Source organism: Pelecanus crispus, chromosome 6 (genome assembly GCF_030463565.1).
Source record: "Pelecanus crispus isolate bPelCri1 chromosome 6, bPelCri1.pri, whole genome shotgun sequence".
NCBI classification, from domain to species: domain Eukaryota; kingdom Metazoa; phylum Chordata; class Aves; order Pelecaniformes; family Pelecanidae; genus Pelecanus; species Pelecanus crispus.
The window spans coordinates 67996603-68022370 of NC_134648.1; the positions used below are offsets into that span (position 1 = coordinate 67996603).

Here is a 25768-nt window from a genome sequence, read left to right on the forward strand (position 1 = left end):
GAAAATATGATTACGCTATTTGCCTTTTGCAACTTTAATTGAACTGGTCTCTAGGCTGAAAGTCCAGATTGGTCTGCAGTTCAGGTAACAAAGCTGACAGTGGCTGTAGAAATGCTGTTTAACAGCTGTGATGTTGTTCAAGCTTTGAACTTTAGGGAGAAGAAGTGTTGCTTAAAAGACAAACACAGCAAACATCCAAGCTAATTGTCAGTAACAACCCAGCTAAAAATTAGTGTTGGCAGGAGCTGCTTTTTTTCCCTTCTTTGGTTTTAACATTATCAGCTGTTCAGGAGTTTGGTTTCTCTTCTGCTCCTCCCCCTCACCAAATGTATGTTAAAGTTATTGATTGTGTTCTGTTCAAACATACACTTACTGTATCCAATATAATATTTCAATGTAACAACATTAAAATCTGTCTTCAGGTTTTTCACATGGCTTAAAAGTTCCCTAGAGTCCTCATATATGAAATGAGGATCTGCCAAGCCAGGAGAAACTTAAATTTTCTTTTTTTGTTATGTTGTGTCTATAATCAGCGAGTTCCTTAGATGACTGTGCTAGTTTACTAATGCATTTTGTCTTTTTCTCTCTTTATGGGTGAGCTTAAAGGTCACCACTGGAAAAAAGTGCTATATCTGCTTCTGAATTGTCAGGCCATGTAGTGCAGCAGGATATAGCTTTTTTTTTTTTTTTGACAGAGAGAAAGGAGATTATTCTGCTGGAGCTCTCTTAAGCCACCTATGAGGTTTGTTTTGACAAGACTCTGATCTGTGAACTGCAGTATTTACCAGTTCATCATTAGAATGGCAATGAGTAATTGAAAAGCTCAGCACTTTCCGTCTTCAGTTTCTGTAAAGGCAGGTGATTTTATTCAATAGTAAGGCCTAGATGTCCTCCAAAATGGAACAGAGCAAATAAACCCTGGTTTTTGGAACAAGTCAGCCATGTTTCTTCTGTCACTTCTTCTAGACCATTGGTCTATATATTCTTCAAATTGGAAGCTGTACTAATCCTTCAGAGCAATACAGCAGGAGCTGTGAGAGGATGGTTCAGGTGACATCTCTATTGTGTGTCCCATTTGTGTTTTATTATTGCACAGATGTAAGATTTGGTCTGTGCTTTGGTCCCCCTGCATTTGTTTTGGAGTCATCTTCAGACTGCCCTGTGGGCCATGTGCCACTGAGAAAATACTTGCATCCTCAAGGAAAGGGAGATCTGTCTGGCTGAGTATAAATGGGAAGATATGGCTTAATGGGAAGATACGTTGCATGAGCTGTTGACACTCTCCGAGTGAAGTACGATGATAACAGCTTCATCTTGTGATGTTGTTTTAATTTTTTATCTTTCTTTACAGCTTCCTGGGTACTCAGCTTCTGTTTTGTTTACTCTAGCAGAGGACTTCAGCTTCAGTCAGTGCCTCCTCCTCTGTTGTTTTGGTGAGATGTGATGTGTAACTTATTTTTTCCTTAAATCCCCAGACAGCACAAAGCCCAGTGGAAAAAGAGTTGTAGGAGATGTGGCGTACAGTACAGCAAAGGAAAGAGCTTCCTACATCACCCCAGTTCCTGGTGGCGTTGGGCCTATGACTGTGGCCATGTTAATGCAGGTATGTGGGCAGACTGGGAGACTGCTGGTCATCTCCTCTATGTTTGCCTTTGGGGTATGTTGCTGCTGACCAACAGCACACTACCAAAGCAACTGGTGCTTCCTTCTTGCTCTTACAGAGGTCCAGTTAGGATTTCCAACTTCTAGTCCAAACAGTTTGGGTTTAGTTAACTGAGGAAGAAGATAGACCTTAAGGAAATGCTAGGACAGCGTTTTTTTTTATTTGGGGTTTTGGGTTTGGTGGGTTGTTTGGGTTTTTTTGGTTTTTTTTTTTTTTTTTTTTTTTAATGTGGTCTCTCAGAACAGTGAGAAATGGGCTTTTCTTACAATGCTCTAGCTGTAATTCTAAAACTATCCTTAGGGTGATTGGATAAAAAGGAGGAGATTAACAGTACAAGCCAGCTCCCTCTGTTTCCTGCTTTGCTTAAGAAACCCTGCTGGCACAGAACACCCCCAAATATCCAGCACACTGGAAGATAGATAGGCAGATGGATAGATAGGTATGGTGGGTTTTTTTTCGTTTTTAAAAAAACTATGAGCAGAATCTCATTGTGGATTGTTAGCAAATGCTTTAATCAAAGCACTTTGTGTTAATCCCAAACTGAGACAGATGGGAGGGGAAAACCTTTCTGAGCCTCTTTGTTAACCAGTATGGTTCATACAGTGGTGGTTGCTATAATGCATTCTCATGCTCGTTTTAGAGCACCGTGGAGAGTGCACAGCGTTTTCTGGAGAAGTTCCAGGCTGGAAAATGGAACATCCAATATAACCAGCTTACCCTAAAGATGCCTGTTCCAAGGTAATGCTTTCAAATGAAGCCACTGGAAGTATTCAGGCAGTATAGTATTCACTTCTGTTCCCAAGCTTTGCGTAATACGGGGCATACATGCATATAGACTGTAGACTGTGCATTGAAGTTTGGAGAGTAGAGAGGAAGCACTGTGAGGCCTTCTTAAGGGAGCGGAGCTAACCTGCAGTGATGCTGTCACATACGTTGAAGAGTAGGTTTGGGCCATCCTGATAATATTAAGGTGTAAACATGGACTTCCACAGACTCTTTAGGCCAGCTAGATAGTCGCTGATTCAGCAAATAGTGAGACACTTGTATTTTGGAAAATTTTCAGTCTGACTTGCCAAAACCCTAGTATCTTGAAGTAGGAGTTGTTGGTGTCAAGTCTCCAGGGAGCAGTTGAAAATACACAAAATGCCATAAAGGAGCATAACACATTGCCTACAAAAAGGCATTCTTGGGGTGGGAGGGTTGGGGCGGGGGGAGAGCATTGTTGTTTGGTTTGGTTTGGTGGGTTTTTGGGTGTGGTTTTTTTTTTTTTTGTTTTTTTTTTTGAAAAAAGACAACTCTGAGGATGTGTCTATTCTAATGTAGTCAGTGTCAGTGGGATTGATTCATTCAACTCGGAGGGGTTAAAGCTTCCCTTTTAAAATATAGATTAGGTGTTTGTAGTTTATGCCATCCGGAAGAGGGGAATTTGTGGGAAGTCTTTGACTTATAAATTGACCTTGCTCTCTTTCTTTAAGTGATATTGAAATATCGCAGTCTTGCATACCCAAGCCCATTGATCAAGTTGCAAAAGAAGTTGGCCTGCTCCCTGATGAGGTGGAGCTCTACGGCCAAACTAAAGCCAAGGTTCATCTGTCAGCTCTGAAACGGCTGAAGAACCAGCCAGATGGCAAATACATTGTTGTTACTGGGTAGGTACTTCCTTAACTGAGGCATCACTTAAGTGATGTCAAGGTGAAAAGAAATTTTACTGGCGTGGCTTGTCATTGTATTGTCTTGGTGAGGTGACTGTATGGGGTGCTCTGGGTTTTAGTAAATCATGCTGTGAAAATCTACTGGTTTGGGAAATAGGTTTATCTCTTGTGGCAAATAGTGGGAATGTAGTTTAACATTTCTCTTCAGGAGAGGAATTGTTTTGGTCTGCAGGTCAGGGTTATGAAGGGCAGACTGGATCGTAGTCAAAGGTCTCCTAGTCTAGTAGCCCGCCTTCAACAGTAACTAGCAAGTTGTTTCAGAGGAAAGTCTTTGGCAGGTATGTGATAATTTGCGAATCTCATTCCAGTTTTGAACTGATGAAGAGATTAGCTGAAGTCTGAGCCAATCCAGAATCTGAGTTGGCATTAACTGCAATCACTGGGTGACTGTTTTATCCCTGTAAATGTTTTGAGTCTTACCCACTGCAAAGGTTTAATTGTGTCTGTTCTGCTTTTTCACTGCAGGATAACTCCTACTCCCCTGGGAGAGGGGAAAAGCACCACCACTGTCGGTCTTGTTCAAGCCTTAGGAGCACATCTTCACGAGAATGTCTTTGCCTGTGTTCGGCAGCCTTCTCAGGGGCCAACCTTTGGTATAAAAGGTATGAGCTGTTCTGTTATTTGCAGTTGGACTAAATGGGGAAAGATGACATTCAGAGATTTTATTCTGCTGCATTGTAGTTTTACATAACTCCCAGTTACAATTGCATTTCTTTCAAGAAAGAAGAACCTTGGGTAAGTTCTTCAGTGTTGTCTTCAAGTGCTGAGCTGGGATTTAAACTAAGCTGCTCAACAGTAGCTGCCTTCTTAAAGCCATTAGGCAAACACATGTAATACCACTCTGGGCTAGAGAGACCTTTATTTGCATGATTTGACTATTGTCTCTCTGTAGGTGGAGCTGCAGGTGGTGGCTATTGTCAAGTTATCCCCATGGAAGAGGTAATTCTTTATACAAAGCCTCATTACACAAATAGCTCACAGACCTTGAAGAGATACTGCAATCAGATAGCTTACAAAATTTTTTTTTTTTTTTTTTTGATGACCCAGTGTAGCACTCCCAAGAACTGGATGCTTGATTTCAGCAAAGCTTTTTTTTTAAAAAAAAAAAAAAAAAAAAAAAATCTTTGGTTGTTTCGGAAGGGTGCCTGCATGGTCAGGGAACTTCATAGAACTGGGAATTCCCAGTTCCTCTGTTCCCTCCCCTTCTCTGCCTTAAATTGCTGTATACCCTTGAGCAAAGTACATCCTGTGCCTCTTCCTTGCAGCACTGAAATGAAAATGATAATGACTTAATATGTTTTGGAAGCATATTAAGTAGTTCTGTCAGCAGCAGTGGTCACCGACCCTTTCTGTGAGCTATTTTGGTGTACTTGTGTTTTAGATTACTAACATGAAATGGGAAAAGAGAAGCTGGGAATCAGTAATGCCAAGACCTCAGCCTGTGGGGGACTGGCACTGCAGCATATTTCTGACGTGACTTGGCAACAAGTAAAATCCTGTGTCTGGGGGCAGGGAATTGAAAGGCACGTGTAGCACGTGCTCTCGTGCTTCTCTCAACTCTCAGAGTAATTGCCTGTAGAATTCTACCTTTGTCTCATGCACTATAGATTGACACAGGGCAATTTTAGGAAGAAAAGCAGAGATGATCAAAAGGGCTGTTTGTTCCAATTGATGCAGCAAATCCATAAAAGATAAAAATGTTAAGGAGGCAGAATATTGATTTAGTCAGGTGCCAAGAACGTGTGTGAATGATGGATGTGAAAGGAAAAATAATCTCCTTCTCTTTGGGAGTGTTAATAAGACAAGCCAAAATACTTGGCTGTGTGCAGCAGTGGGAAACAGCCCCGCTCTTGGAACCAAACTGGCTGAAAGGACTTTAAGTATGACCCACATGGTATAAATACACATAGTTTTGTGGGGGTGTTTTAATCGATGTATGTCTCATAAAATTGAAATGTGTATATATATGTGTCTATATATATATATATAAAAAAAAACCCTGAAGTCACTACTTTACATATATATGTATATGTAAAAATAAAACTGAAGTCACTACTTGCAGTACTGACCTTGATACATTATTCATATTTCTGCATGCAGCTTTCATCCTAGGAAAAGATTAGGAAGTGAAAAACTTTTGAGTTCATACTGCAGAACCAAGGTAGTAATAACTGCTTCTTATTGCATGTATGTAGAATGAGACCACAATTAGCATTTACTAATTAGGATTTATAATCAGTGTGTGACTAGCTGCATTCTGCTTTTAGCTATCTGGTTTTTAAGACCACAGTGGTAAGGCTTGAACAAAATGGTATTGTAAGGTCTGTCATATCACATCACCTTTTTTAATGTCTCCTTTTCATCTTCCTCCTTTGCTGCTCTGCTACAGAGGAAAAGGATTGTTTTAACCACACCTTTTACACCCCTGCCGTAATGCAAGTTTGTCACGTAAGCTATATATCCCAAGCCATTTGTCAGTATAGCTACAGTGCAGTCAGATAACTCATGTAGACAAACCCCCTCAAACTATCTTCTAATGAGATAAAACCAAGAAAACTACTAACAGTGTCACTGTGTAGTACATGGTCTACAAGTTCTGCCTACGATACTGTGTGTTTGAGTGGTTAGCTTATGCAGAGCTCTGTGCAACCGCAGCTCTACTGCTAGCACTACACAAGGTTGCTAGTTTCAGTTTCGCTCAGATAGCTGAAGCTGCTGCTGCTCCCACAAAGATAATATATGTGTGAAACCTGTTGTGCAAATAATCAGAGTATGTCAGAAGGAAGGTGAAGGAGGAGCAATGCAGATGTTCCATGCCATGGTCTTCTCAGGTGTTAAGGAGCCTGTGAGAACTGTTCTGGTGAAAAAAACCCTTTTTATTTGGAAGCTTCGTTCTGGAAGTTTGTAAAATGACATAAATGTGGGGGAGGCATTTTTCTGTTTTAGAGAAATTCTTTCCTCTCTTCCACATACTATACTGAGCAATCTCTCCCCCTCCACCCTCACCCACTTTAACATCACTATTAATACTTCTCTTTCCATCTGTCTACGACGAATTGAAATAAATGAAAATTGCAGCAGGATGAGGTAACTGATATGTTTTATCTTCTGTAGTTTAACCTTCACCTCACTGGCGACATCCATGCTATCACTGCAGCCAACAACCTGGTCGCTGCTGCTGTCGACGCACGTATATTCCATGAGCTAACTCAGCCTGACCAGGTACAATCCTTTCTTGTGATGTATTTGAACCCAGCCCACTTTGGCCAAGATGCTTTGGGGGTGCCAGCAGTTCTAATTAACTACCTGTTTCATTCTGCAAGGCTCTCTACAACCGTTTGGTGCCTTCTGTCAACGGTGTTAGGAAGTTCTCAGACATTCAGATCCGAAGACTGCAGGTAAATTCACTGGTTTCACATTGGTTTCTGTTTCCATTCCATTTCCTCATCCTTTACATAAGCAGAGCTAGGTTACAGAAACCTTTGTGTTGTCCTCTAGGTCGTTCTGCTGGCATTTAGCTTTTACATACTTTATGTATGGTAGCCCTTGTTACAGCACAGAAAACAGTGAGATGACGGCCCCAAGGGGAAGAATCATTGATGTATGGATAATGCAGCACAAAAAAGGCAATTTATAAAATTCAGCAAAAAGAGAACACAGAATTTTTTCTCTTACCCAGATTGAGAAAACAGGGAAAATGGAAAAAAATACCTGTCCCCTACATTGCCTACTCCTCCTCTCCTCAAAAAAGATTTCCCAGTTAGATGAGTAGCCCTGTCATTGAGTGGCAGTCCCTGAGCAGACCACAGCTCCTCTGATCCTCAGAAATTAATGTGAACTAGCATGTGTCCCTGACTTCTGCAAAAATGAGGATTAACAGAGGAATAGTTTTGCACTGGGGTTGGACCTTCTGGCTAGGAGGAGAGCCTGGGGCCTGCTAAACTCATTCAAAGTACAAACCTGTTTATACAGCATTCAGGCTGGATCAGTTGCCCATTTGGAAGTCAGGAGCAATAGTCAGACTGCTTAGGAAGCTAAAACTGTGATTTATTAATTGGCTATAATGTTTCAACAATTAGAGAATGTGTGGTTTGTTTCCACTGCTGAGCAAAGAAGCTATGTCATATTGCTTGGTGTTCCTGACGTACTGCTGAGGGAACTCTTCCCTAACCGCTCTTAGAATCATAGAATGTTGAGATGTGAACAGGATGCTAATACTCCAGAAAGATGATATCTTTTTTCTTTCTTTATAAATTTATTTTTCTAACTGATGTGCTTGAAGAGGAAAAGAACAGAGTTTCTTCTGCTGTTCTTCAGGAGAAAAATACGACTTAGCTGTTTAGTTAATTAAAAAAAGCTTGCTCGTTCATAAATCAACTCAGTCGTTTTCCTCATTCCTAAGCTTGCGCTTGTATCAGGCTTCTTGAGATAATTCTTCTCTCAGTTAAGCAACTTGGCAAACTGCCCATCCTCTCAGTATGTTCAAGATCAGCTTTCTGGGATGCTGACAGCCTTGTGACTGAATTGTTTAATTCCTCCTTTGTGTTGCTTAACCAGCATGCTGAAAGCAGTGTCTTTAAATACGCATGGCTGTGTGCAGTGACCCTAGGCAAACTAATGAGAAATGGATGTAGGTATGTGAGACTAATGATTAGAACAAGGCATGTAAGGAACTGCGGAGCTCTCACTCTTTTCTGTAGATGCCTTGCACAAAGCTTGGTGACAACCTGCCCTAATGAGCTCTATTGTCTGCTTTGCCCTTTACTAGCTGGCCAGCAGCAAGCTCTGCTTCCAGATACACACTGATACGGATCGTCTTACGTTGTTGTGGGGAAGAAGGGAAGGGGCACCAAAAAGGCAGCCCCTCCTTATTTCTGAATATGCAGATGATGCTGCCAAAGGCTCATTGCTCTAGTGAAAGGTTAATTTCTGTGAATCTTTTCATTATACCTTTTTTTTCTTTTATTTGTCCTTTCCTTCCGTAGAAATTGGGCATTAACAAAACTGATCCTACGGCTTTGACAAACGAAGAAGTAAGCTTATTTGTGAGATTGGACATTGACCCAGGCACCATAACATGGCAAAGAGGTACAAGAGCCATTAAATGAAAGAATTGCTAAGAAACAAAACGTTCGTCAAAAGAGAGGTTTGCAAGTGCAGCAGGAACTATGCTTCCTAGGAGAGTGGGAAGGAGAGCAAGGCTGGCGTCTCCTTCTGAGTGTTTGGTGGGATAGATGCCTGCAGCTAGGATCCTGTTTCTAAAGGGTCTGATGCAGGGACTTGAATCTGCTTTGAATTCACAAAGATTAAGACTTCACTAATTGGTGCAAGTTTGTGTTTCTGGGTTTGTCAGTAACTGAGAGAGTCGAGATTGGCAACTGTAGCCAACAGCCTTTTTACCTGACTGAGAAATCTCTGTGAGCAAGGAGAGGGTTCTGCTCTGGGATTAAATTCAGTTTTAATCTGCCCACTTGCTCTGTTGGGGACTGACAGCAAATAAAGGCCAGATTTTTAAAAGGTTTTTAAAGACACCTGAAGGCAGGTCTGGCAGATTTCATATTTCACTAGCAAAAGAAATTTCAAATATGGACATTTTTTTCTGATTTAGACCCCAGGAGTATTGCTTTTTCTTCTTTTTATTAAAATACAGTATGAAATGTATTCTCCAAAATTTGCTTCATAACCTGTAATGGGGCTAAAGTAGTCTGCCTCATGGGAAATGTTTTATAAAATACTTAGAATTTTTCAAGCAGATAGTAAGAAACAGCAAATTTAAGCCAATACCAATATTTGATAGTTTGTGTTTCCAAGGTAATTTGAGTTAATGGGGCTGTGTGAAACTCTTCTCGCTACATGGTAGACTCTGACCATGTTATCGCTTAACTTATAAAATGAGAATTTTATTTCTTTTTGTCTGTAACAATTTCCTGATTTCACATTGACTAATGATGGTGAAAAAGCAATGGGAATAATACTAGCAGCTCTGCTTTTCAGAGAGGCTTTGCACTTGCGGTTAATGCACGGAAAGCAAAGTAGACTCCCTCTGGATGCAGTGCAGGGTCTGCATGTGACTGCGGGTATCTTAACTTTGTTGCAGTTTAGTTTTGGGGAAGAATCATGTTGAGTAGCACTTGCCATTCGTTAGGAGAGGGTGGTATCTCAAACTGCCATCCTATCTTCATGGGTGATCTAGCTGAGTGGTTGTAATAGGGCATAGATGTGACTTATGACTTGCAATGTGACTGCTCATCTTTCTCTCTGCATTCCTCACAGTGGTGGATACAAATGACAGGTTCCTTAGGAAAATCACTATTGGACAATCTCCAACAGAAAAAGGCTTCTCACGAACGGTAATTGTTCCCTTTTCTTGCATGTTTTAAAAAGTACTTTGAAAAATGTGGTCCTAAAGCAAGTTTCTGTAATTTCAGATGTTTCCATCTTTTACCAGTACCTTGTTAAAGAGAAAGCAGAAAGTCCCTTCAACCAAGCAGTTAAATTTGCTACCAGTGCAGTGTTTAGTTTTATTGTCTGTTCCCTCCTTCTCTGTTCTCTCCTGAATGTTGGCTTCCCAAACTGGGATGGCTGTGGCATAACAACAGTGGTGCACAAGTGCCCTCTGTAAATATGATGCATGGCAATGGCTAATCTTCACCACTGCAGATGCTTTGGGTGGGATGTATCTGGCCAAAATTAGACACAATATCTAAGCTTGTTGTCCAGATTCATTATATAATCAATAGAGTAATATAGGCAATCTGGGCTGTGACTCCTCTCATCCCTTAAGTAACTGTCAAATTAATAGTTCAAATGAATTGTGCTCAGAAAAGCCTTTCTATTGACTTGAAATGTCCCTAGGGTGCTTAGCTTCGATGGAGGTGTCTGTGTTATGTCAGATGAATTCTACCCTTCATTTTCTATAGAATCTGACTCTTTTTTTGTCACTTACTGTACTGTTTAGTGATAGTCAGATGAGTTAGTAAGCTCAGTCTTCAAATATAATTTGTTACTGTTAAGCATTCTTACATGAATCACTAATGTATGTGCCAGGAGAGAGTCATGTAATACCAACGGAATAAGTAGTTTTTACTTAATTTTGCAGAAAAAAATCTAGTTTAAAATGGCCAGATTAAGTGAAGTATGTTCTGAGAGTAATCCTTTGGATTTCTTTTGTATTTGTATGTCTGCATTTTGGTGTTGTGGGTTTTTTTTGTTATGATGGTGATGATTGGCCTTGTTTCAAGAATTTAACAGGGGTAAGGATTACTGCTAGGGAATCTTGATGAGTTCACATTCTTCATTCATCTCTTGCAGGCTCAGTTTGACATCACAGTGAGCAGTGAAATCATGGCAATTCTAGCACTCTCTGATGGGTTGGATGATATGAAAAAGCGACTGGGCAGAATGGTAGTAGCTTCCAGCAAGAGAGGAGAACCAGTTACAGCAGATGACCTTGTAAGAAAGTCATTCAGTTCTTAAATGCTAACTTTTTCCTATTACTTCTGAAAGTCCTTGGACTAAAAAGCATAGAGACAGTTCTGTACAGAAAAGACCTTAGCATATAGAAGATCAAAGATAAAATCTTAGCCCCTGGAGTTAATGAAGGTTTTTTACTTTAGTGTGGCTAGCACCTTACCCAGAGAGTGTGTGTGTGTGTGTGCGTGTGACCGGGGCAGGGACAAAGGGTCCTCTGTGATCTGCTGTGTGTCAAGTTGAAGTTAGCACCATAGGAATTAATGGGAAAATACATGGTAGCTTCTAGATAAAAAGCATATTTACGAGTCAGAAGAACTCAAAATGCATCCGGCTGGCCATGCTGTTTCTCAGGCTCCCTGGAGTGAGGAAAACATTGAGCAGGAACAAAGCCTTGTGCAAATTTAATTACAGATTATGAAGTATCTTATTCTGGAAGACTGTGAATGCTGTAAAAGCATTGCAAAAAGTACAAGGTCTCCATAAGGCACCCTTTGGTGAGGGACACAAACCCTTTATTTCCACTGCATGAAATGCTGAATGTAGTAGCACTGGTGATGTCTATTGCCAGTATGTAAAGCAGTCCAAAGCAGCAGTTGCAAGCTGCAGCGCTGTCTTGCAGCTGTCCATACAATAATTATTAGTACAGTTCTTGACAGATATATGATATCAATGCTTACTGCTGTCCTGTATAGTAGATATTTCACAGCCTGCTTTGCAAAAGACAAGAGTATCAGAAATTTGCATGATGTGGTGTTAATGAGGTTAGTCTTGCATTTTCTGAATGAACCTTTCCAGTGGGATAGAAGAATCCACAGGGTGAGTATCCTGACCTGTGTTTCCAGCAAGGTGGGACATAGCACTAAGGGTTACCCAGCTCTTGTAATCTTGCTGTGGGGTTTTTTGTTTTCTTGTGTGTTTGGGGGGGGGGGGGGGGGGGGGGGGGGGTTTGTTTTACTTCTTCCCAGGGTAAGCCTAACAAACAGTAGATTAACAATGTGGCCTGACTTTGGCCTTGCAGGAAGAGGGCTAGGCTGGGAACCATTTATCTGTAAATGTCCTTATGAGAGACGTTTGGGAATGAGGAAGAGCATGTGCCAAAGTTCTGTAGGCAGCTTTGAGATTTTAATTCCTACTGCTAGCATGCTGCCAGTTTAACCTTAAGTACCTGATAAACCCTGTTCTGGAAAACAGGAGTCTCTCCTGCTGCCCATCAGCAGTGGAGGTAGATGGTGCTTGGGTAGGGAGTTGCTTTGAGTTTTATGTAGAGTCCAGGTGATAGAAGTCTTTCATCTGAAGATTTTTTTTTTTTTATCCTAATTAAGCGTAATTTTGTCCACTGCAACTGTGGAATGGAGGATGGTATCAGACCTGTCCAACAGGTTCTCTTGAATGTTACATATTTGTGCTGATGGCAGCCATTGGCTTGCATCATTAGGACTGTGTTACATACTCCTCATGCAGGCAGAAATGTGGTGATCGCAGAGACCAGACTGGCACAATAAGATGTCTGGGTCCTTCTGCTGTGATATAACCAGTGTCATGAGTGTGCTACCAGGAAGTGCAAAGAAACGTGGAATCAAAAACCGGCTACAGGTTTTTAGTAGATGGTATGTATTGAAGTGCCATTGAGTGACACAGGCCTGAAATGTCACCATGGAAATCTTGCTCTGTAGTTTCATTATTCTGGAGATGTCTGAAGTTTAAAGCTTATCCATTAAATGTTAAATAAGCTTTCATGTGGCAAGATTGAAACTAATGAAACAAAGCAGTGAATGTCTTTAAAAAAAATCTTTCCTATAATTGAGTGCTGCAATCCAATTGAAATTAAAAGGGAAGAAAAAAAAGAAATCATGATTCAAGGTTTTCATAACTGCTGTGAACATTTGGCTCAGTACCCATGATAGCAATTCTAGTTACTTTTGCAAGTGCTGAGTAACAGCCAGTTTGGTTTCTACTGGACTGTGTCAGTCACAAGAGTGACCAAACCCTCAGTTTCGCTTCCAAAAGCAGATGTGGATAAAATCACAAGCTTTCACTTTGCAGGAAGCAGAATTGTAGTGGGGTATATTGCTGCACCTCAGAGGAAACATGGCCTCCAGTGTTTGCCTTTCATGATATCAGCCTGGTCTTTTCTCATGAGCACAGAGGTTCACTTTAAAAGTTATTTCTGCACAAGAGACTTGGCCAGGATGTAGCAGCTTGTTAACGACATTTTAGGGCCAATATGTAGAGCCTAGTTGCTGAAATGAGGAAGGAAAAAAGTCCAAGACAAATCTACCTGCAAAACCCAAGAACATTGACATCGGTGTAACTTTAAACTTCTTAGTGTGCTTAGATACTGCAAAAGGCAGATGGTAATGCTACAGTTGAGATACTAGGGTGATGAGTGTGGTCCAGTATTTCAACCTGTGTAACAACTGTCCTGAAAAACTCCCTGCTTTGTGCCACTGAATGGGCTACAGTAAACCGTACGTACCTAAGGGTTACCCTCTCGCTGCTATAGTTTACTAACCTTGCTGTAGCACTGAAACAGCGATTGGTCTTTATGCCCTCGCTCCAAAGCGATGGCCAAGCAAGGTCACAACCAAGAGGCTGCCTCCAGCAGAAATCACCAGTCCTTTTACAAGGATGTAAAGGTCATTATTCTGCCTTGCCCTGACTAGCATTAGTTATATCTAGAACAACTGCTGGTTCTGGTCCTGAAAGCTCGCCAGGACAAAAGCAGAGCCTTGACGCTGCATGGGAACTGTCTCCAGGTCTCGGTACATCTGGAAACTGATCGCCCTTTTTTTCTTTTAGGGAGTGACTGGTGCTCTGGCTGTCTTGATGAAAGATGCTGTTAAACCAAACCTCATGCAGACACTAGAGGTGAGCACAGATGATTTGCTATATGTGTATTCTCAGAGCCAAGATGCAACTGGTTTAGCTCATTCATCACAATCAGTGTGGGCTTACTCAGCTTAGAGTTGGAGGTTTACTGTGGTTTCCCACCTAGGGTTCAGGGCTAGGGGAGAAGGCTAGCTTCTTTCTAGGTCTGCCATTGGCATGTGGGATGGCCCTGAGGAAATGCACTAAACTTTGCTGTATCTCTGTTCTGTTGTCCTTAATGCCAGGAAATGTTTTGGGAATCTAAATGGTGTGGATGCATAATGGCAAAGAGTTGCTGGGATTTAGCCATCCTTTTCCTAAGCGGATTAATATCTCCACTTGTGCAGATTATTATAATCCTGTTTGCCCTGTAGTCCTTATTACTGATAACGAATGTTTGATCAGAAGGCTTTAAGATCTGTCTTCTAAAAGCGTGTTGTGGTTTGGTGGGTTTTTTGTCACCTTCAGGTACCATAGTACTTAATTCCTGAAATGCTGCAGATTTGCTAAATTGTATCCTCTGATTTTCTCCCCCCCCCCCCCCTTTCTAGGGAACACCAGTGTTTGTTCATGCTGGACCTTTTGCCAATATTGCACATGGGAATTCTTCAGTGCTGGCAGACAAAATAGCACTGAAGCTTGTGGGTAAAGAGGGATTTGTTGGTAAGTGTGTGGGGTGGTTTTTTGTTTGCTTTCTGTTTGTTTATTTTGCAGGGAGGGATCTGCCTTTTTTTATTGTGACTGTCTTGGGTTTTTTTGTCTTGGAAGAAGCTTCTGATTTATATAATCAGATCATGATTTCTCTGCCCAGCAACCTCTCACAAGCTTCTTTTCTTTTAATTCCTACTCTAGTTACAGAAGCAGGATTTGGTGCAGACATAGGCATGGAGAAATTCTTTAATATTAAGTGCCGCTATTCTGGTCTCCGGCCTCATGTGGTGGTGTTGGTTGCTACTGTCCGAGCTCTGAAAATGCATGGAGGAGGGCCTGCAGTAAGTACTAGGCCAGGTTTTCTTTAGGCGTGAGGGGCTGTTACTGTTCTGCTCCAGTCACTTATAAGCCCTGCAGGGTTTGATCTGCTTGTAATTGTCTTGAGATTTGCAGTTGTAAAAGGATTCCATGCGTCCCTGCTGCTTGTAAGCTGCTTCATTGTAGTATGTTACAGGTACATACCTGCTTGTTTTATTGTCCTAATGAAGTGGCCGTATGCTGGGGCACTTGTGATATTACCACAGTCAGTCATTTGTTGTATTGTGAGTGTATCTTGCAGTCTTTTAGTCTTCCTTTTATTTTTTTTCTTAGAAAAAAGGATCAGCCTTGGAGTAGAACGTTGTATCTTGACACTATTTAATAAGCACGAATTGCTGTCATGGATAAAAATCTTATGGCGTGCCATGTTTTTTTTTTTTTCCTTCTTTCCCCAGGTCACTGCTGGGGTACCTTTACCAAAGGAGTACATGGAAGAGGTAACCTTCTTTAGCTGTTGTGACGGTTGACCAACTAACTGCGGTCATGACACGACATTGTCATGCAGTGCACGCCTGGATAGCTAGTGTGTGTCATTTCTTTAGCTGCCAGGGAAATGTTTCCTCATAAAAGCTATAATGTTCTCTTTTTTTTTTTAATTTAATTTAATGATGTTACTTTGGCTCTGCTCTTTCAAGTGTTTATTGTACTTGATCTAGCCAGTATTCAGAGCCTTTTCATTTCTCCTGAGCTCATGCAATTGTCTGTGCACTCAATTTTTCATAGTAATATCTACTCTGTGTCCCCTGACCCTCTCAGTATGGAGTAATTTCTTGGCTGAAATACTGTCTCTGAAAATATGCAGAGTGCCTCTCTAATTACTCTCATCTTAGCAGTAGCAGTTTCTGGTTTTATTTCCCCCGCTCCTTTGCAAGCAGAGAGGAAAGGGAACTAAAATCTCAGCTTCTTTCCTTGTACCTTGAATGGTTGTATACATTTGGATAATTGGTCTGGCTCTCTTTACACTGCTGCAGCTTTTTCACTTGTGGAGCTTCTGTATGGATTATTCTTTGCATAGGAAGGGGTGAAATGTCTGGATTTCCACGAATAGTCTCTGATGCTGCAATATGTAAATATGTGTAAACCGAAAGCTGTTGCCACAGGCTTCAAACAAGTGTCATGAAATTCACTGCTAATGATATTTAATATATAAAGAGGAATGTGTCAGAGAGGAAAATGAGGCTTTACTGTGAGGAGTTAATGAGCAGGGGTATTAACTTACTAAGAATAACCAAAAAAAAAAAGATAAAATGTGATTTCTCTTACCTTGGCTTGGCAGCTGAAACCAGTGATCATTAGAAGTAGTCATTCCTTTTCCTGTCTTCCATCCAAGAGCCTGCACTGGTCAGGATGTTCAGAAAGTAGCACTGGGGACTTGCCTTTGTGATTTCATTCCCATTTTGACATTTTTATCATTAGCTGTAGACGTAGTAGATTTGGAACAAAAAGTTTCACTGCCCCTGATAAAATGTGCTTCCTGCTTGCCGTCTTCGTTACAGAATCTTCAACTGTTGGCAAAAGGCTGCAGTAACCTAAACAAGCAAATCCAAAATGCACGGATGTTTGGTGTCCCAGTAGTAGTGGCTGTCAATGCTTTCAAGTAAGTGAGCTGGGACATCGAAGTGATGTGTGGGAATAAAATTGTGGCACTTTATATGCTATGTTTAACACAAACTTGTTTTCACTACTGTTGATGTATCGTTCGCAACATTTTGCATTGTTCGGAAAATGCTGAATAAATAGGGGAGCTCTGCTTAGTCATTTCAAATGCATTCCTTTTAAATTGCTTAGGATTTTATGATCAGTGACTATTATCTGCCATCACTTATACCCTGACTGGCCAAATTACCGTGGACAAAAGGTGCCTGTGACGATGCAGAATCTAAGCACATAATAGATGGTGAGGTGCCTGCGCTGTCGACCACACTGTGTTCAGTGGTCTACTGTATGGAATAATTATGCCCTGCTAAGAAGCATTTTGGGCTCTGCACGGTGTACTGCACAGGAAATAGAATCTGTGTGTGGTCTTTCTATGCAACCAGAAGGGCTTTGAGCTGGTGTGTTAAAGCTGATGCCTGTTGAAGTGGAGTAGCCAGCTAAGGATTATTCATCTGAAGTAAATGAGTATTGGCTGATCTAGAGAAATTATGGTTTTTAGCTTGTTGTGTGCACATGATATAGCACCTCTAAATCAGCAATACTAACACCTTTTTGAGTTTACTTCTGAAAACATGAGTTGCATTGCCAATAGAGGACAGATACCACAGAAAGCCTGGAACGCTGCTCTGTCAGTAGTCGTGGATTCCTGCATGTAGGTCCAGAGCTACCTGTTGCTGTCTGTTCCTCTGTGGAGTACCTTCCTTCACCAAGGTGGAGAAGGCTGTGGTGGATATCCCCTCAGCAGCTTTCTGATGGCTGGATTCTGTGATTTCTTTGGACAGCTTTTGGATGTTGTCAACAAGAGCGACAAATGATTAGAACAAACAGTTAATTTACTGTGTGTGCATTCTGGTACAAATGCACAAACTTTTCTCTTTGCAGAACGGATACAAAGGCTGAACTGGCCCTTGTAGTACAACTGGCAAAGGAAGCGGGAGCGTTCGATGCTGTGGAGTGCACTCACTGGGCAGAGGGAGGTAAAGGAGCGGTTGCGCTGGCCCGAGCTGTTCAGAGAGCATCGCAGACACCCAGCAACTTCAGGTTCCTCTATAATGTGGAGGTAAGAACTTGCAGTATTACAGAGGTACTTTCTTTGTAAGGCGGAGATCAGTTGGTTTCACTAGCTTAAGTTGCTGAAGGCTGTCTGAAAGGCAGCTCTGAAAAACTGAGAAGGAATTTGGTTTTAGAACATAACATTTGATTAGTCTAGAGTGGGCTTGGTAGTGTAGGTTAATGGTTGGACTGGATGATCTTAAAGGTCTTTTCCAACCTAGATGATTCTATGATTCTATGATTTATTCCCCCAGTCCTAGTTAGTCAGTTCTTGTTGTTTTGACTACCAAGTATTTACTTTTGACACTGAAAGATGCTGCTGTGACCCTGCTAGAGATGACAAACAGGTTTCTACCGTGGTAGCCATATTCCAGGGTAGGGGAAAGTTTACTTTTTGAACTGGAGACGTGCATTCCTGACAGAGCATGGAATGGGACAAGCCTGACCAAACCTGTTACCTTACCACAGAGCTGCTGGGCACACTTGTTGCTCAGGATGGGAATCTGTACAACAGGCTATGGAACAGAATTTGTCTATTTTTAACTTTTTTTTTTTTTTTTTTCCTCTGCAAGTAAGGTTTATGGAGTCACGCTACAGGTCAGGGTGGAAGAGAGTGCATCTGTATGTATTTCTAATGACTTTGTACTTAAGCAAATTTGACAGATGACTTGGAGGTAACGAAGTCACTGTTAGTTCCCAGGTTATGGCCTGAATCCTCCTTTAACAGCAGGCACCTATTCAAGAACCTAATGAAGTACAGAGCTATGTCACTATATCTATTTTAGCTCTTTAACAGATGCTTTCAGTTTTTCTTCTTTAACCTGTTTTATTTGTGCTTTTATTTAACTGTTGACTTGTATCCCCTCGAATTATGTTTGTCTGCTTTTTGAATTAGACTTGAGAAAGAATTAAGATACCTCTTTTGCAGCATGGGTAATGAACATGCAAGCACAGCTTATAAGAAATACGGTTGTGTGTCTTTTTGTTTCTGACTGTAGTGCCCTCTTACCAAGAGAAACAACTGCAACAAGATAAGTGAAACCTGTTCTGAACACCCTCAAATTACTGTATAGCTTTGTTCTACAGCAAACGGGAATAGCTCTTGTGTCTGTAGATGGGCATTGCACAGCACATATGAAGGATTGAGAAGCTGCTGTGATGTTACAGCTCTTTGTCGTTTGGCCACACTGACTTGCCTGTCATCTTTTTTTTTTTTTTCCCTAGCTCCCTGTTATAGATAAGATCAGACTTATTGCACAGCAGATCTATGGGGCCAGTGACATTGAGCTGCTTCCAGAAGCACAGGAGAAAGTTGCCTTGTACACTAAGCAAGTGAGTCTTCCACGTCACCTGATACCAGTGGTGCTTTTCGTTTAAAATGTTCATATTGAACAGTGATGTTCAAACTGTGCATGAAGGGAATCATCACTCAAATCATGTCTTTGTCTGGGACTCATTGGATGCTGCTATGGCAGAGGAGGAAGAGGAGGTGGTATGGGGAGGGAGAAACTGGCCCTGTCTTCTAGTGGAGAAGACAGAACTCATCTGGCCCAGAAGCACATCTGTGATAGCGTATGGGGAGAGAAGAGCAGGTGGATTCAGTGGTCTTTCACTGCTGTATTCTCCAGTCCTTCAGCGATTTAGGAACTGGGGAACTACAAGTGGTCAGACTGGTGCTAAATAGTCTCTGATGGTTTTTTGGGTTTGGGTTTTTTTTTTTTTTTTAAATCTTGTTCCACTGAGTTGTCTAATCAGTTTTTGAACCCATATGGATTTTTAGCCATCTCAATTACCTCACAGAAAGAGTTCCACAGCTGATACAATACTTCTTTTGGAAAAAAATCTACTTTTATAAGTTTTAAACCTGGCATCTGGTTGTTGAATTAGATGCTTTCTGGTTGTGTTGCTTTTTCTCTTCTCTAGCATGACATTCTTGTGAATTTACCTGCTTCTGCATTAATGAAGGACTGTAAAGGGCTTTGAAGAGAAGGGCAATGTGAGAACTAGCCACTCTTTGTTTACAGTGTGCTTGAATAATTTTGCTTTTGCAGTCCATTTACTACTGGTATATATAGTTTCTCACTTTCATGTTTTATGTATATTCCTTTACAAGTCTATCAAAATACCATAGCTATGTAATTGCTACTTCCTCACGACCTGCAATTATATTGATCAAATATTTCTAATTAAATGACCTCAGCTGAACAAGAACTTTAGTTCTGAGCTATTTAAATTAATGTTTTGGGAACAGAGTAGAAAGTAAGTTAGCTATGAAGGTTGTATATCTAACACTTCCATACCGTTAAATTTTTTCCTCAGTTGGATGTGCTGGGGGCCATGGTGGTTCTTTAATACTTAGCAGGGGGTGGAGAGAGATTTTTGAGAGAGAAGGAATGGGAATGTAGAATGGTCAATAGATCTGACAGGCTGTGGGTGAAGCAGTTGGTGAAAATTAAATGTCCTGATAAAATGTCTGACGTCTGCAGAGAATGGCAGAATACAGCCATTACATCTCTGTACAGGAAAGGTTACTGGGTTTTCGCTTACTTCTCTCTTCTTTCTCTCTCTCTTCATTGCCTTTCCCAGGGATTTGGAAACCTGCCAATCTGCATGGCTAAAACTCACTTATCATTGTCTCATGACCCTGAACAAAAAGGAGCACCTACGGGTTTTGTTCTGCCAATTCGAGACATTCGGGCCAGCGTTGGTGCTGGATTCCTGTATCCGCTAGTAGGAACGGTATGTGATTGAGTTAAGCCCTCAACTATGGGGTGAGGAAAAAACTTCATGTGCATTCCAGTAAGCAGTTACAAAAGGTATCTTAAATTAGGGGAGTCCTTATCATTTACAGATGGTGTTATAACAGTCCAGTGTATTAAATGCCCTTAGTAAGTTTTTTCCCCAGGGGGAACAGGGAAGCTAAAATAGACCATCTGACCATTTGAATACTTAGCAAGCCCCCAGTGCACTCCTCACGTTCCACATCTCTGTTTTTGTGGATTATGAGGAAAGGGTGAGCTCTGTAGCTAGAAGAGTAACTGGCTTGTATCAGGAATAGTGGGCCAGCAGGAGCAGGGAAGTGATCGTCCCCCTGTACTTGGCACTGGTGAGGCCGCACCTTGAATAATGTGTTTGGTTTTGGGCCCCTCAGTACAAGAAGGGCATTGAGGTGCTGGAGCGTGTCCAGAGAAGGGTAACAAAGCAGGTGAAGGGTCTGGAGCACAGGCCTTATGAGGAGCGGCTGAGGGAATTGGGGTTATTTAGTCTGGAGAAGAGGAGGCTGAGGGGAAGACCTTATTGCTCTCTACAACTACCTGAAAGGAGGTTGTAGTGATGTGGGTGTTGGTCTCTTCTCCCAAGTAGTTAGCAATAGGACAAGAGGAAATGGGCTCAAGTTGCATCAGGGGAGGTTTAGATTGGATATTGGGAAAAATTTCTTCACGGAAAGGGTAGTCAAGCATTGGAACAGGCTGCCCAGAGGGGTGGTGGAGTCACCATCCCTGGAGGCATTCACAAAACGTGTAGACGTGGCACTTTGTGACATGGTTTAGTAAGCATGGTGGTGTTGGGTTGATGGTTGGACTGATGATCTTAGAGGTCCCTTCCAACCTTAATGATTCCTAGTTTTACTTTCATTAAAAATAATCCAGCCACCAAGCCAGGAAACATGAAATTAATTACTACTCCACGCTTAATTGGTTTAGCGGTGGACTTGGTAGTGGTTGGTTAATGGTTGGACTTGATGATCTTAAAGGTCTTTTCCAACCTAAATGATTCCATGATTCTAATGAATTCTGGGAACTGTAGTCTGGTAGAGGGGATGGGAGAAATCCTTGGCCCACCTAATTGCTGTTGTGACTTTGCATTCCTGATGAAAGCACTTTGCAGTATTGCAGGTGAAGACTGTACACCTGCAGATCAGGGTAGAACAAGACAACTCCTCCAAAGCTTATAAAACAAACAGCTTCTGATGAGACATCTCTGTAAGTGAAGCTGACCTGTGCTGTTAGTCATTTGTCAGTCTCCCCTCCCATTTGGTTCTCATGGTTTTGCTGACCATCTGTTTGCTCTTCAGCCTGCATCAGTTCCAACAATTCATTTTACTATGCCCTTGAGTTTTTAGTTTCTGTTCTTTGACATGATAAGCATAATGTCAACTGAGAGGAGAGAGAGAGTAGCTTCAATGGAAACAGGATCCTAGAATAGCTTTGATATGAATTGCCTGGCAGAAAGAGGAGCTACCTGCAAAACAAGCTTATGTTCAGGTTTGCATCCAAAGAAAGAATGTTAGGATGAAAGAATCCACTGGAAATCTTATCTGGGGAATCTCTTCTGGGCAAACGTTAAGTAACTTGTTAGATCATTTTAGGGGATGGAGTAGTTGGAGCAAGCAGCTGTCTTTTTCTTATTTTTGGGGCCTGAACCTTTTTCTGAAGTCTTCATGGCAACATGTTTGTTTTAATAAGCTTTCAAAAGCATTAGGGGTGCATGGCTCAGATGATGAAATTTGCTGATTTATGAGTTGGATCCCTTCTTCCTTCAAATGCTAGCTAGACCCAAATATTGTATATCTTTTTCTTTCAATTCTTTAAAAAAAAAAAAAAGGTAGGTAAGGGTTTCCAGATTACCCAGCATAAATAAAATAACCACATCCTGATTAAAGTCTGGCTCATCCATCTTTTTAAAGAGTAATATGTGTTTTGGGATGAAATGAAAGGTAGCATGCTTGTTCCTGTTATTAATGGCATTTTTTGCAAGCCAAGATTTAATCCAAACAATTATTTTTTTTCTTTTTTTTTTTTTTAATAAGCACTGGAGAAGGAAAGGGTACACAGCACTAATGAGATACACAAGAGAAAGGTGTTTTCAGACATCAAAACTAACGTTTTGGCTCTTTTTCCGATGTCTTCAGTTTCTATGAAGTTGGACTCTTTCTGCTCCCTTCCCAGATTCCTAATGTTTTGTTGGGCATGTAGTAAATTGTGGTGTTAATTCTGCCAGAATTAACAGTAAGTCTTCTGGTTAGGGACATGAAGATCGCTATTCTGTGGTGTCTACAAAGCCAGGGAAGAGATGTCCTTTTGAGAAGCAATCCAGGGCATTTTGAATCGGATCACTATTTTAAACCCATTCAGCAGGAGGTGTGTTAGCCTCAGAATAAATTTTTGGCAGCAGCCATTGGACTGTGAGCTGAAAATACAGCAAATATGTAGCTCTCTGCAGAAGGTTTTATGAGAAATTTGAGGTGAAATTAATCACCGGTGCATGCATATTCTTGTTATCTGAAGTTAATCACAAAGGTATGTCACATTTTATTTTTTCTTGGCTTCTGAGTTGTGGGTTTTTCCCTTTCTGGCTCAAAGTTGAAGCTGTTGTGCTTTAGTGAAATACTTCGAGGTTTTAAGGGAAATATAATTTCAAAGATTATGTAGATTTAACTTTGAGCATGGAAGATAATGAAAATGAAATAAATCATTGGACTCAAATTGGTTGGGTTTCTTTTCTCGTGCTGCTGATGAATTGAAAACAAATTATTTATTCGGCTCTGGTTTTTTTTAGTTCCTAAATGGCTTTTTTTTTTTTCAGAAGTTCCACAAGTGCAATAAATTCTTAGTTGATATTGGTTTTATTTGAAATCTTGCAAAGGGATTGATGATATCCATGTGGTCTAATTTTTTTGTGTAAGTAAATAGCATGAATTGCCCTGTGTTCTTTTTCAGCACGTGGCATTGAAAGGGAGGAGGATAATGGAGGAAGAGTTCATTTCTTCAGCTCTGAAAATAACTGAGTGCATTAAGCATTGTAGACACTTGTACAGAAAATTAGTAGCCTGGGTGGAGACTATCCTGTACTGCATAGAAATTCAGGGATTACAGACTGTCTTTAAGAAATAGATAGCAGAGTAGCCACTGTGGGCTGCCCTATGGATGGGAAAGGAGGAAAAGTGACCATTCCTTTCAAAATAGAAAATGCAAGAAATAGTAAAGTCAGGCCCATCTTCAGCGATATGGCACCTCGTACTCTGTTGAATGTCACTGTCTCAGCTCCTGCTGTGGCCCTCTGAATCTGTAGGTGGAGATTTGCAAAGCTCTATGATTCGTAAATACGAATCATAGTACAGTGATGTGTAAATAAATAGGAAGTTTCTTGCTCTGCGTGACTGGAGACTGGCAGTGACTATGGTGGGAACAGGAAAACCCTTCCAGGCACTTTACATCTCTTAAAACCTTGGCTCTTGAGAGCAAAATATTCATACAACTAAACACAAGGACAAGGAATGACAGTCTTCTCTGTAGTCCCCCTGTTCTCTGTCTGGGAAAGCAGCAGCTCTGACAAAAAGCTGGTGCAGTCCTAGAATTCATTATGAAGAGTAGAATTGATTTTTACTTCTGCATAATCCATGCAAGACCTGCAGTGGTACGGTACATATGGGACATATTAGCACTTGTTAAACGGCTTAGGAAAACGGGACAGGACTCCAAAAGCTCCCCGAACAGTTTTGAGAACTTCAGAAAATGCCTAAGCAATAGAGCTTTGCCTCCTTGCTGCTTAGCTTATTATCAAAAGGAAGATTGGGAGGTAATTTGATTAGTGTGCAAAATACTTGCTCAGGAAGAAAATACCAGGTTGCCAAAGAGATCTTTAATCTAATGGAGACAGGCATAACAATATTGATTTGTGAAAGCTGAGGCCAGATGATGCAGATAGAAAATGAGACCTTGAATTTTTTATTAAAGGGGTTAATGACCACTGGCACAAAGTACCAAGCATGGTGACGAGTTGCCCACCTTTGTAGAGCATCTGTATGTAGCCTGCATGTGCTGCTGGGCTAAATGCTGAGTTAGGGAAGGGGAAATCCTGTCAGCTGTGTTAGTAAATCAGGCCAAGCGTAGTCCCCGCCAGCCTTGCGTTCTGCAGCTCTGAAACTGGGTACTCGGCAGCGGAGAGTACTCGGACAACTGGAGAGGACTGGCCTGAGGCAGGCGTAGTGCTGGCAGCTGTTTTGCTAGCTGCAGTTCTGCCACTGCACGGCCCTTCTGACTTGAATGCCTCAGAAATGTTCCAGTCAGAACTGACCTCTCCATCTCCATTTAAGCTTTAACCCAGTAAAAAAACCAAAAACAAAACCCCCAAAAAAGACCTGCCCACCCCCAAGTATTTAAATTCTCTTCTCAACAGTAATTATTCCTAATTATTTAATGCTTCTAGTTCTAGACTCTTAAAGAATTGTAATCAACTGAGACTTTACAGTCAGTAAAGTTGTATTAAAACATGTATCCTCATTTTAGTAACCAGGAAACTGCCACAAGTAATTATTTTCTCTCCACAGTAAAGTCCATGAATGCTCCTCTAACAGTTAACTGGTCAGCTGGATATCTAGGTACTTTGCCAAATCTTGGACTCAGTCACTGGCAGAGGCATAAGCCAAACTAAATCCTCATTGTAAAAAAAAAAAAAAAATACACCCCAAAAAATCCAAACAAAAAACCAACAAAAAACCCCAAACAAACAAAAAAACTCCCCAAACCTCCCCCCCAAAAAACCCCAAAGCCCCAGATCTATCTACTGAGCCAGGAGTTCCTGATTCTCATGGTATGCTGCAAAATGGTACGTGACCATCATCCAGCTGGTACGTAGAGTGCAAGGAGCTGCATCGGCCGTTGCCATCATAGTCTTCAGCAGTGATTTAGTATTATACTTTCTGCGTGAAACTATGCTGCTTCCATTTTAACATTTTGTCTTTTGTTGTCCAGATGAGCACTATGCCAGGACTTCCTACGAGACCCTGTTTCTATGATATAGACTTGGACCCAGTGACAGAAGAAGTAAAGGGGCTCTTTTGAACGGAATTATTAACCAAGGGTAGGTGCCTCCTTGAAGGCTTTTGATACTTGGGCTTTATTTCTCATCTTGAGGTAATGGAGTTAATCCAATCTCATATTATGCCATGTGTTTCCAAATGACATTTGATTATAATTCGGGCTGAAAGTTGCCTGAAGTACTATATAATAGTAATTAAACTTATTTTTCTTTTTAGCTCCCAGAAGAACACCTGATGAGTCATGTAAACAGAACTATGCCCCGATTTTTTTTTTTTTTTTTTTTTTTTTCCCTTAAGTCAGAACAAGATATGACTGAGGATATAGCGCAAGAAGTGACTGGAAGGAGGAGTACTAAAGAATCAACCACTTACATTTAATCTGTAATAATTTTTAAACTGCTGTGTTCCAAGCTAGTTGACACTGAGCATATAAAGCATACTTCCTCTACAGACCTCCTGCTTCATAACTGTAGCTGAAGCAGAATACAAAAG

General features: G+C 41.1%; 1 protein-coding gene across 2 annotated transcripts in view; it reads left to right on the forward strand.

Moving 5' to 3' along the window:
• MTHFD1 (methylenetetrahydrofolate dehydrogenase, cyclohydrolase and formyltetrahydrofolate synthetase 1) overlaps window positions 1-25298 on the forward strand; it is a 44212-nt gene extending 18914 nt beyond the window's left edge. Inside the window, exons 9-27 of one of the 2 annotated variants that reach the window (XM_075712189.1) lie at window positions 1476-1603; window positions 2304-2401; window positions 3139-3312; window positions 3841-3977; window positions 4268-4314; window positions 6490-6597; window positions 6699-6773; window positions 8361-8463; window positions 9649-9725; window positions 10687-10827; window positions 13648-13716; window positions 14268-14385; window positions 14569-14708; window positions 15141-15182; window positions 16242-16342; window positions 17284-17461; window positions 18679-18786; window positions 20041-20193; window positions 25209-25298. In XM_075712189.1, coding sequence (XP_075568304.1) covers window positions 1476-1603; window positions 2304-2401; window positions 3139-3312; window positions 3841-3977; window positions 4268-4314; window positions 6490-6597; window positions 6699-6773; window positions 8361-8463; window positions 9649-9725; window positions 10687-10827; window positions 13648-13716; window positions 14268-14385; window positions 14569-14708; window positions 15141-15182; window positions 16242-16342; window positions 17284-17461; window positions 18679-18786; window positions 20041-20193; window positions 25209-25298 — 2087 coding nt within the window. The remainder of the gene's footprint in view (window positions 1-1475; window positions 1604-2303; window positions 2402-3138; window positions 3313-3840; window positions 3978-4267; window positions 4315-6489; window positions 6598-6698; window positions 6774-8360; window positions 8464-9648; window positions 9726-10686; window positions 10828-13647; window positions 13717-14267; window positions 14386-14568; window positions 14709-15140; window positions 15183-16241; window positions 16343-17283; window positions 17462-18678; window positions 18787-20040; window positions 20194-25208) is intronic. The other variant, XM_075712190.1, reaches the window with a different exon arrangement.
• Window positions 25299-25768: the final 470 nt, after the last annotated feature.